Source organism: Dromiciops gliroides, chromosome 4 (genome assembly GCF_019393635.1).
Source record: "Dromiciops gliroides isolate mDroGli1 chromosome 4, mDroGli1.pri, whole genome shotgun sequence".
In the NCBI taxonomy this organism is placed as follows: Eukaryota; Metazoa; Chordata; class Mammalia; order Microbiotheria; family Microbiotheriidae; genus Dromiciops; species Dromiciops gliroides.
In genome coordinates, this window is record NC_057864.1 from 367482027 (window position 1) to 367494979 (window position 12953).

At 37.0% G+C, this 12953-nt stretch overlaps 1 protein-coding gene across 2 annotated transcripts in view; it reads right to left on the reverse strand.

Moving 5' to 3' along the window:
• Nucleotides 1–22: 22 nt before the first annotated feature.
• The window catches only part of MED23 (mediator complex subunit 23), a 58519-nt gene continuing 45588 nt past the window's right edge, over nt 23–12953 (reverse strand). For both annotated transcript variants that reach the window (XM_044004272.1, XM_044004270.1), the window contains 8 exons: nt 12539–12755; nt 10966–11202; nt 9904–10069; nt 9114–9186; nt 5336–5550; nt 3601–3721; nt 2482–2613; nt 23–936 (listed from right to left, as the gene is read on the reverse strand). In XM_044004272.1, the coding sequence (XP_043860207.1) occupies nt 781–936; nt 2482–2613; nt 3601–3721; nt 5336–5550; nt 9114–9186; nt 9904–10069; nt 10966–11202; nt 12539–12755 (1317 nt within the window). In that variant the 3' untranslated portion in view covers nt 23–780. The remainder of the gene's footprint in view (nt 937–2481; nt 2614–3600; nt 3722–5335; nt 5551–9113; nt 9187–9903; nt 10070–10965; nt 11203–12538; nt 12756–12953) is intronic.

Sequence of the window (12953 nt, forward strand, 5' to 3'; positions counted from 1 at the left end):
CCAAACACAAACACATCACAAATCATATTAATAAAATTTCTTTAATTAAACAATATTTTACATTTCTTTTACAAGTACTGGTTCCATTGTTTGCTTGTCAAAGTTAAACTGCACGAAAATCCCACAAAATTTTCATTATACAAATATAAACATTTCAACATTATAAAAATTCAATTAAGTAGAGTCACACCATTATCCAGTTGTGTAAAAGCATGGGTTATTCCTCTTTGAAACATGATTTTCTTTGCAGTGTCCATGAACCTATTGGATTTTTCTTTGGTGCCTTTCCAATCACTTATCGATATATTATATCAATAAAATTATTGCCAATTTATCTTTATTGGAAATAGAATATGCAAATGGAAATTTACAATGATCTTTTTTAAAAAATTAAGTAAAAAACCCTTCCTACCAAATATAATTAACCAGAAAAGGTGTTTGTGCTAAGTGCTTTACAAATATCTCATTTGATATATACTGTTTTACTGTTGGGTACCCATACCCAAGTTTGAATATTTAACTGAAAATAAGCAACTAATAAAGGAAGACTTGAAGACCCTAACAAATAAAATCTATGTTCCAGAGTGCCACCGAAACTCTTCTGGACAGCATAATTCTTCCTCTTGAGATGTCCAGACAAGGTAATGATGTCCAGTAGATCCACCACATGAATCAAAATAATTTATTTGATTCTGAATTTGTTTTATCCTCTTTAGTATGGTGCCATGCAGCAGAAAGGTGTTCAGACCAACTGGGTTTTTCTTGCCATTTCCAAAGTAATTAATGCTCCAATTTCACCTGAGTAGGCTGAGGTGCTGGGGACCCACTATTTATCGTTTGTGGAGGTACTGCAGCTGGTTCCATTTTGCTGATATGTGTTATGAATCGCAGTCTAAGTTTTAAAGCTGGTCTTAAATTGCAGATAATTTTCTCTACCTAAGAAAAGAGAATATGTAAAAATTATCTAATGTTTTTGTATATATTCTCTTTTGTGTAAATTATGTAAAAATTATCTAATGTTTTTGTATATAATTTACACAATTTTTGGACAAAGAAATCCAGCCTGTAACTATTTACTACTGAAAGGTAATGCTAGTCTGAAGGACAGCAATAGGAACAAAACAACAGATGAGAGAGATTTGAGGATGTATTTATGGAGAATGAAATTAGAATCAAAGATGACAATCATAAATTACTGAAAAATGTCACAGTGCACAAAAGGGAACCCAGAAAAATAATCCTACAGCAGTCCCTTATCAGCTGTGAAACCTTAGACAATTCCTTGAACTTCCCTCATTCTCAATTTCCCCATCTGTAAAATGAGGATAATTATAGTATCTACCTCACAGGGTTGTTGTGAGGATCAAATGATTTTGCAAACTTTAAAGTCCTATACTAGCTACTATTAACCAATAGGTAAATGTAAAATATTATCTTATTTTGTACCATTTCCCCAACATTTTCTGGGTCACAAAGACAGTTAAGATTATGGTTGTGGTGACAGATGCTCACAAAATTCACTTTTCTCCTTTGTAACAAGGAAGAAAAAAAGAAATAAGGGGGAAAATGTGGGTAGTCCTGCACAAACAAAACCATACAAAAGCTTCCCAAGCACATTCTACCTCCCACTTTTCTTACACTTACACGTTAGTCATGCTGTGAAAGAGAAATCACAAGAAAAAAAACAGTGAATAATAGTATGCTTCAGTCTGCATTCAGACTCAGTTCATGTAAATCTTTCCAGGTTTGTTGTTGTGTTTTGTTTTTTTTTTAAAATCTGCTTGCTCATCATTTCTTATAGCACAATAGTATTCCATTACATTCATATACCACAACTTGTTTAGCCATTCCCCGATTCATGGGCACCCCCTCAATTTCCAATTTTTTTGCCGCCACAAAAAGAGATGCTATATTTTTGTACAAATAGGTCCTTTTCCCTTTTTTATGATCTCTTTGGGATATAGACAAGTTGTGGTATTGCTGGGTCACAGTGAGACCCTTTGGGCATAGTTCCAAATTACTTTCCAGAACGGTTGGATCAGTTCACAACTCCACCAATAATACATTAGTGTTCCAATTCCCATACCTTTTCCAACATCATTTTCAGACATGAGGTGGTACCTGAGAGTTGTTTTAATTTGCATTATTCTAATTAGTAATGATTGAGAACAGTTTTTTCATATGTCTGTAGACAGCTTTGACCATTTATCAACCGGGGAATAAATACTCTCTTAATAAAACAACGTAGGGAAAAAATTCATATTAGCATGCTTCACTGAGTCTGTACAGCAGACATTAGAAGAGAATATACTCTCCAGGGAAGGGGGAAAGCCAGAGGAAAAGTAATGAGCTTGACAGTCCTGTATGAAGTACTAGTAAGAAAGCTAGCTGGAATAGATAATATAGTCTGCATGACAAAAAACAAACCTCAAACCCTTTTATTCAGTGGTCCAGAAATTATTCACATAAAAGATTACTTACCTGGTCTTTCACACTGTCACCAGTAAACATATATTTCATATGATATAAGAAATCACAGATAGGATCCATGTAGTGTAAATGGGTGCTACACTGGTCTACATTCAGAAGCATATCATAAAACGCCACTCCAATCTGTTTAATAAGTAAAAGATAAACATCTATTTAATGCAGCTCAATTACAGAATAAATGTCTAGACACAAAATACATGTTTTAGAATTCCTGTGTTCTAATGAGAGTTGAATTTATACTTTGATAATTAAAAGGATCTGTGATAACTTTAATATGGAAACTCCCTTAAATGGTACCCATTTACATTTCATTCCCCATGACTTCTCCATGTTCATTCACAAGGGGTTCAACCCTTGTGTGGTTGAATGAAGCGTACAAGAGCTCTCACTCCAGTAACATAACCAACACAACTCCTTTTCCAATTTTGATACAACATCTCACTTCTCAGGCACAATTCCCTGCTGATAGTTTGCTATAGCCTACCTACACACAAACCCACAGGGCTGTTTACAACAGGGTTTGGCTTTATTTCTTTTTTTATAGAATTAGTCATTTCTTCTATTTTTTTTTATTTTAAAAAACCACCACAAAATTATTTTTTCACATTTCATTACCAAGTAGTTTAAGATAATAGGCCAAAAAAAACTTCAGCAAAATAATTACAGAATCTAAGAGTTGGATGGGAATTCAATGTAGTCCAGCTTGTGCCTAGGTGAGAATCTCCTCTACAGCATCCCTGCTGAGTAGATGTCTGAACTCTGTATTTCTGCAGGAAAATCTGAAGAAGTCACCAACATTCCCCCTAAGATATAACAAACTGGAAGGGTCATAGAACGTTCTTGTCAACCAGATAACAATGAAGGCAGTGGATTAGGGCTGATGGCCTCATTTCCCCCTTCTGGTTCATGCCACTCATAGTTGCTCATGTACTAAGGGACTCTCCTGATGCCTTCTAGCTCTGATGTCATTTCCTAGATACAGTATATACGAAAAGAAGTCAAGAGACAAAAGCCACATTTTGAGAGGCACCTCCTTAGTGCTCTCCCTGTGATCACTCACAGTATGGCAATAAAATTTGGGAAACTGGAAAAAAAAGCGCCACATTTTACCTCTATCATGCATCGCGTTCTCTCTTGCTGGAATCTTTGTAAAAAAGGTCCTACAAGGTGGTACACATAAAGTAACTGGAATTCAGTCTTTACTATGGGAAGGAGTGCTTCAGTGAGGAATCTAGAATTCAAAGATAAATCAACAAACCATTCATTAAGTACTTATGTATCAGGCACCATGCTCCATACTAGAGAAGGGGGCAGGTGAGGAGTGTATTATACACGCAAAATCAATACAAAGTAGTTTTGTCAAGGACAGCACTAGCAAGGGGTGAGGGTAAAAAAACAACAGTAAAGTCTTCCTGTAGAAATTGGGTGGGGCAGCTAGGTGGCAGGGGCAGCTAGGTAGCACAGTGGATAGAGCACCGGCCCTGGAGTCAGGAGTACCTGAGTTCAAATCCGACCTCTGACACTTAACAATTACCAGCTGTGTGACCCTGGGCAAGTCACTTAACCCCAATTGCCTCACCAAAAAAAAAAAAAAAAGAAATTGGGTGCTTGAGTTGACTAGAAGGAAACAAAGGAGTCTGTGCAACAGGCATCAGAAAGGGGCACCCACTCCAGGCAAAGTAGAGCGCAAAAAAGCACAGGCACCGAGCTAGAGCATCACGTGTGAAGTACCAGTAGGAGAAAGCCAGTTGGGCCGAGCCAGAATGCAGGAAAGGGAATGATGCTTAAAAAGCCTGGAAAGAAAGGTTGGCATCAGGTTGTAAAGGGCCTCTGAAGCCAAACAGAGAAGTTTATATTTGATTGTAGAGGCAATAAGGAAGGAGCCACTGAAGTTTACTGAAGTAGGGGACTGACATGATGAGACTTATACTGAAGGAAAAGCTACAATTATGTGGAATGAAGGAGGTAGAGACTTGAGGTAAGGAGTTCAATTAAGAAAGTAGTGATTGATTGAGTACTAAGAAGGCAATCAATAGATACAATAGATGCTGTGAAGTAGAAACATGGAAAAGATTTGATGACTGAATGGATATAAAGGGTAATAGTGAAAAATTAAAAATTGACATTGAGGTGGCAAACCAGGCTGACTACAAGAATGGCGGTCCCCTCAATAAAAACACAAGTCTGAAAGAGGAATAGGTTTTGGGGAAAACAAATCACAAAACCAAAAAACAAAACAAATAGCACTATTTTGTATAATGAAAACCAGACTTTGAATTGAAGAGAGATCTGGATTAAAATCTCAGTTCTGATATTAGCTATATATAATCTGACAAGTCACTTCAAGTCTGTAAAGTCTCAGTGTCCTCATCTAAAAATAGCATTAATACCTGCATTACCAACTTCAAAGTGAAGTTGTAAGTAAAACATTTTACACACCTTGAAGTGCTATAAAACTGAATTATTATTTTTAATTAATGGAGGGATATGGTCAACTCCAGAGATATGTATACTCAAATCAATTTCTAATATTTCAGCACATCTAGTATCTTATACAATAAAAAATGTGTGGAAAGAAGACCCAAGGAATTGGAAAACACTGAACCATCACTAAAATAATTATATTCAGTTATGTCTGTCTGTCCATCCATCCATCCATCCATCTTTCTGTACATCAGGAAAGTTAGATAGATTTTTTGGGACACATTTTCATAATAAAACAGTTCAGCAAACCTGAAAATCCAATTTGTCAGTCATCAAAACACTATGTTTCCATTTAATCAAGCTTTTTCTATATGCCTAAACAATACTTTTAATTTATTACTAAAGTAGCTAGGCCACTTACTTGGGGATGAGAGACAGTTGTCCAATGCTAGAATGATGCCACACAGCATGTGCCAAAGCCAAAGTGTAACTGCAGCTCATCTCAGAATAAGACTGGTGACAGGCAGTAAAGTCAAAAAGTTGAAATGGGTATCCAACCCATTCAGTCTCAGAGATGAAGCTTGGGCTGTTAATAACACTCACAATTCGATTATGGAGGACAATCCAATATGGCTCCTTAAAAAGAAGCATGACAAAATACAGAAACATTCCATGAACAAATAATTTACTATAATATTTCATACACTCGAATACTTTAATCTGAAGATTTTAAAAGGCACAATCCTTCTTAATTTCTTTAACTTTGCGTTCATTTTGAATGTCTTAAAAAAAAATGAGTTGGCATTTTTATGGACACAGAAGTACTAAAATGCTTTTTGAAGAACTGTCCTAGATGGTCCCTAACACAAAATCACATTTTTCTTTCACCAAAATTCTATCCATGGTATCACACAGGTGATGAATTATGAAATACCATGAAGAATCAAAACTGTGGGCAACTCAAAGGGCAAAAGAGAGATGCACTGTGGATGTGAATAGGATACAGCAGATCCCCAATAATGGCTTTTGGGGAAAAAGTATGAAAGATAACATACAAGAAATATATAACTGGAAAAGGAGATGGGATAGTCAGTGAGAATGAGAAAAAGGATTACTAGCCAGAGTGCTATACTGGTTCTGCAAAGACAAAAGAAGCAGAGAGATACCCAACATTTGGTTGGACAGGAACTATTAGTTGTTGGAGTGGGGTTTTTTTCCCTCTGTTTTTAGAGATAATAGAGAATAGTAGGAAAAATTCTCGACTTGGAATTAGGAGACATCTGTCCCTATTTCTAATCCATGTCTCCCTCTATGCTTACTAGTTATGTGACCATGAGTAGTCATTTACTTCCCTAAGCCTCAATCCCCTAATTTCTAACATGGAAATAATCACAGTACTGGCACTTTTATTGGTTAATTTTAAGCATCAGATGACATAATGTTAAGTGTTGCCTACATGTTATGTCCCTCCCAGGTAAGCTCCTTGAGGACAATGACTATTTCATTTATCTCTCTATCCCTAGTGCCTAGTACAATCCCTTATCGTCATAGTGGATATATAATAATGTTTATGAAACTGAATTCGGTTAAAATATTTTGCAAACCCTAAAGCACCATGGGTGTGGCACAGTGTAGTACACAAAATGCACTCTTATTTCAGGAAGGCCTCTGTCAAGATAATGGAATGTGGGGCAGCTAGGTGGCGCAGTGGATAAGCACCAGCCCTGGAGTCAGGAGTACCTGAGTTCAAGTCTGGCCTCAGACACTTAACATGTACTAGCTGTGTGACCCTGGGCAAGTCACTTAACCCCAATTGCCTGACCTAAAAAAAAAAAATTTAAAAAAAAAAAATAAATAAAAGATAATGGAATGTGATAGATGAGATTTGGCAGATACTCAGGAGTCCACCTGAGTAGATTACTGGCTGATTTGACTGGATTACTAGTTGACTAGATTCTAAGCACATCTGGCTGGTACTTGAGAGTACTTAAGAAAGCATGGTTCTCAGAATCTAAAAAAACTTTGAACTTCCGGCCCAATCAACCAACCAGCTTGAAGAACCTCCCCACTCTGAGAGGGGACAGAAAGGGGAGCCTGCTCAAAGAGTGCTGTCTTTTTGGTTCCTGACTGGGTGGTGACGGCAGGAAAAGACAGAGAAGAGATGAGGAAAGATAGGATTGTGAGGTTGTAAGAATTCTGTTCTCAATCTTTCTCTTTCTATATTTCAATAAACCCTTAAAAATCTAAACTCGTTTTATCAGTGATTTTAGTCAGTTTCCCCCGAAACTGGGGGAACAGATTAGAACCCACATTTAGAATCTTAAATTACACACCTCAGACACATACTAGCTATATTGACATGGTCAAGTAACTAAAGCTCTTTTGGTTCCAGGGAATTTATTAAGACTGAAGGGTATAGACAAGTTGCAGATCTGGGCTAGTGCAGGGTTTCCACATGAGGAGTCCCCTACAACAATGTAATCCCAGATCAAGATCAAAACACAGACACACAGACTCCTAAACTACTGTAGATATAAAAGTGAGGATAATTATAATGCTTATGCTTCATGGAGGATTTATGAAAACCAAACAAAATATGGATAACCAAGGCAGAGAATGAAATGGCAGATTTGTAGTTGAACCAAGAGATGCAGTACTAATTTAGACAAGCCTTCCTTAACAAGATTGAGAAATGTGACGTCGATGACATTTAGTATAATTAAGATGCACAGCTGGTTGAACAACTAGAGCCAAAGTAATGTCTGTTCAGTGACTGATGTCGACCTAAAGGAAGGATTCTAGTGGTATATTCCCTCTTTTCCTTTTTAAAATCAACATACTGCATGAAGATAGAGAGGCTATTCTTACCAAATTTGCTGATGAAACAAAACTAGGAAAGCCAGTAAATTATTTATAATAGAAGGAAGACTAAGAAAACATCTCACATTACAGGAGGACTATACAGAATAAATTCGTGATAATAAAGGAAAGAAACTAGCATCTGTAATACTAAAGATCACCTAGAAAGAAACAGATGAAGAGCTGGAAAACAGATCCCAAGTCTGGAACAGAGGCATGATAGGGACGTCTAATTACTGAAAAGGGTTCTGGGAAAAACAGCAGATAATGGTTTGTCTTGTTTTAATAATAGTTTTATCCTCTACAAAGAGGAGGAAGAAACAAAAGAATCTATTATTCTGGATCTAACTCTCATTTACAAAAACTGGTTGTTGAGGTGAAGGATGGGAGCACTTTGGAGAAATAACCCCTCATCTTAGAATTTGTGACTGACAGAATAAATGAGGCTTGGTGTGACAAACATTTGGGAAAGTAGATTGTAAGATTCAGAGAAAGGATAGATAGGACACCATGGAATGATGAAATTCTGAAGACATCAGAGAAACAATTTCAATAAGAAAGAAAAGAGGACACAAAAAGTGACATGGTTCTGTAGGAATGGTGTTGGCAGAGCTAAAAATCAAAGCAAACTAAGGTTAGCAAAGAATTCTAAGGACAAGATTGGAGGAGGGAAGATCAAAGAAGAGCTAGAACTTAGGGTGTATTGGCTAATGACAGAAAAAAAGAGAGGGCAGACCTGCTCAATTCTTATTTTATTCTTCTTTGCAAAAGAGAATGATCAGACATTATGTGGCACAGTGGATAGAGCACCAGCCCTGGAATAAGGAGGACCTGAGTTCAAATTTGGCCTCACACACTTATTAACTGTGCAACCTTGGACAAGTCACTTAACTGCAATTGTCTCTGAGAAAGAGAGACAGAGAAAATGACCTATAAACTAAAAAAGGTGGAACGAAAATGGCTAAAAGAGAATTGAACCCTAGATAAATTAAGGAGCTAGAAAAAGTGACTAGTGGCCCTTGATTGAGTTTAAGTCACTAGACCCACCTATCCTATATACCAGTGTCCTGAAATAACTAGTAAACACAATTGCTTAGTCAATGTTAGTAATATTTTAAAGATCATGAAAAATACAAGAGGTACCACAGGATCATGGAAAAGTGAATTGGCTACATTGGGAAGTAAGAGGCTCCCTTCAATAGGTCTCTAAATAAAAATTGGTTAATAATTTGTCAGGTATTTGGTAGAGGGATTCTTGTTCAAGTACAGGTAGCACTTGATATCTTTTTGACTTTTTGATCCATTTTACTGTTAAGTACAAATTAAAAACATTAACTCACTGGTAAGGCAGTGATGATCAATCCAATTGCATTCATCCATGCAGTAATGTTCTCTCTTCGTACTAAAGGCTGACTACAAGCAAAAAAAGAAAAGACAAAAGTGATTTTTCACCTATGAAACATTTCAGGATTGGAGAATGGTATAGTCTAAATATCTATTTAATTATAGCATGAAAATGAATCTGCATGAATCAAAATAAGATTATTTTACTGGATTAAAATTTCCTTTTTGGTATTGTTGCTTGTTTTTTGTTCTCGAAGAGGACCATGAGATGTCATGAATTGCAATGAATTGGATTTTTTAAGTGAGGAAGGGCTGTGCAAAGTCACCAGCCTTACTTTCTCCTCTGGAGCCATCTGGGTCCAGTGGCAAGATATATCATCAGGACAACTTGAGATGACTCCAGATGTTTAAGGCAACTGGGGTTAAAGTGACTTGCCCAAGGTCAAACAGCTAGTGCCTAAAGTCAAATTTGAATTCTGGTCCTCCCAAATTCAGAGCCAGTACTCTATCCACTGAGCCACCTTGCTGCCCCCTTTTTTGGTGTATTCTTTGATAGAATCATCTGAGTGGACAAATGATTGTTGACTGTTACTTGTACAGTTTCTCCTGCCATTAGCACCCATTTAATGATAATCGTATTAAAGGAAGACTAGAGGACACTGACTCTGGGGACTATATGCAATAGTAAACAGTGCTGATAAATCAGGTATGCAAGAGTCCTCACCAAAAAAGTTATTTTATTTAGAAACATCATGTGCTTACTGAACCATAAGACAACTTACATACCTCTTCAGGACAACATTTAGAAGGGCATTCCCAACATCCTCTCCTGGAACAGCCAAAGCCATTAGCTCCACACAGGTAACATGAAGAGCATGAGCAGCTGGATTGGGAAACTCATTGAACCTCCAGTCACAGTTTGGAAATGGACCAGGAGATTTGCCAGCCATAGGTGTGATCAGTCAAGGCAATAATATTGGAACCCAAAAAATGTTGTTTTATACATATGGACAACATACAACCAGTTGCTTTAATCATAAAAAATATTAAGTCTGTTCAACAGTGTGGCACTGGGGTAAGAGAGCTGGCTTTGGACCTATGGTACATAGGCATGAATTCTGGCTCTGTCATTTACAACTTATATGATTTTACATAAGTCACTTAACCTCTCTGGGTCCATTTGCTAAGCAATACATACAGGTAATAAGTACTAAATGGGTGATACAATAAAATTAGACATGAATAAACAAAACGACACATATTGAGTTCTCCAAATCAACTTTAAGGAGTTCTGCCACAATGCTAATGTTTCACTATAATGGGAGAGATATTTATTCCTTACAAAGAGGTATCAGATCAATGAGACACACACACATATACGCCCAAGGCTTCCAAATAGTGAGAAAGATTAATCTAAGTGTAGCATTTTATCTTACTTATCGATCGACTATATTATTTCCTAATGCTCTCAGACAAAAATTCAAAAATCTATATAACACAATAACTTATTTATTCTATTCCCTAGTCCTAAATAACATAACAACACAAGTAGAATGAGTGTATTTGGAAATAAAAATAGACTAATTGATATAAACCTAAACATTTCTATAAATTTACTTTCAGATGCACAGTTTTCTGGCATAAATTTAATATTTTTAGATATTATCATATCAGATTTTCAAAAGGAATTGAAAAACAGGCAGATTATTCCAGAAATCCATGTCTTGAGAATAAGTAAAAATATTTTCTTGAAAAAGGGGAAAGGCTTTTTTACAATTGAAAACACTGCTACACCTACTACCCCTAATGAAGCCCCGCCCCCCACACCCACACCTTGAAAAAGGATATTATCTACTAGTCTCGCAATAAGTCTGCAATAATAAGAATCATCTGGGATCCAAGGGTTGTCTTCTCGTGCATACATAGCACATTTGAGATATGTATCACTCAGACACCAGCCCTGTGGCCGATTATCTTTTAGCGAGCCAATGATAGCATGGACAAGCTTCCGTTTGAGGTCTGTGCGCTCTCTCAGGTGCCCCTCATAGTAATGCAGAGTATTATACAAGTAGGTTACTGGACGGTCTGCCAAGAAAGAAACATGTAATCACAGCAGCACTTTCAGTTAGCTGATTATTAATAACTGAATGACTTAAAAAATGACTAGAAAAAGCTAATTGTTCTGCTTATGGAAGCTCTTTGAAAAAAGAGCTCAGAAGCAGATGAAGCAATCTTTGGGTTTTTTTTGGTTTTTGTTTTGTTTTGTTTTTAGTGAGGCAATTGGGGTTAAGTGACTTGCCCAGGGTCACACAGCTAGTAAGTGTTAAGTGTCTGAGGCCGGATTTGAACTCAGGTACTCCTGAATCCAGGGCCGGTGCTTTACCACTGCGCCATCTAGCTGCCCCTGAAGCAATCTTTGAAAGAAAGAAAAAACAGTGTGGTAAAAAGTTTTAACAGTTGGTTAGAGATAATGGAGAGACGCCAGTTTTTTTTAAGGACCACCCTTTTGGGGAGGAGACCAATGGCATGAGCTACGCACGCCAGTCTGCCTGCTACACATGCCAGAATGCCTGCTAGCACTGGAGTTTGACTCGGCCCGGCTCGCGGTTAGCAGCAGCACGTGCTTGACTCGGTTTCTCTCTCTCTCCCCAAAGGTGGCCTTGGGCTTTTTGGTGAGTTTTATAGGGAATATAGACTAAGCTTAGACTTAAGACTATTTGTTTTGTATTTCTACTTTCCTATCCCTCTAATCAACATCACCTGGTAACTACCATACAATAAAAGCTCTAACTAGAAAACCAGAAGCTTCTTCCATTTACTAGTCTGGGAGATAAATTAAGGGAAAGGTTAAAGAGGGGAGATTTATGATCTAATATCCAATTTTAAATCTCACAATAGCAATGGATGGTTTTTAATCATAAGGCAAAACAATTATGTCCTGCGAAAAAGGGGGGAAAACCAAAACTGTGATATCTTCCATAAGGATGCTGACATTCATTTTATTTTCAAATAATTTGCTTCACTACTCATGAATTAGAAAGCATGCCCTCTTTTAAAACTGTGTTAGATGAAATATTTACCCATTACCATAAAAAAAAGAGACCATTTTACTAAATTAAAGCTACTCTTTCTGCTTGCCTATAGTGTTTTACAGACTCAGAGAAAGGGAAGAGACTGGATTTGTGACTTCACTGACAGAGATCTTCCAGATGAGGAAGCTCCCTCTACCCATGAAGGTTGGCACCTTCTCTGCAGCTTGCTCTGAGAGGTTAAGGGATCTGCCCAGGGTAACACAGTCTATGTCAGAGGTAAGGCTTGAATCCAAGTGTTCCTGCCTCCAAGGTCAGCTTTTTCTCCACTACAAAATCCTTTCTCTTACTTTGAAACTAATAAAATAAAAATACAAATAAAAAGAGCTTACCATGAAACTTGTATAAACCTCCCAAGTGATCCAGAAGAGTCTCCAGTGATTTGGACACTGGAAGTAACTCCAAAAATCTATGGATAACTATATCAAATACAGGTAGGAATCGGAGACAAACATTTCCAAAGTAGATTGGAAGATAGGGGAGCTGGATTTGCACGGGAGGATTGACCTGTTCTGCCAGGCCCTCAAAATACAGCTTCTCAGGATATTTCTGTGGGAGTTAAATAAATTATTTTTTAAGAAAGGACTCAATAAATTCAATTATATTACAGTATTCAGGAATCTAATTTGCTCAAGAAAACATTTTTAGTGTTATTCAAGGGTACTTTTAAAGAGCTCTGTAATCTGATTTCTAAAAAATATATATGCATATATATGTACATATATATGCACATACATTTCAAATAGA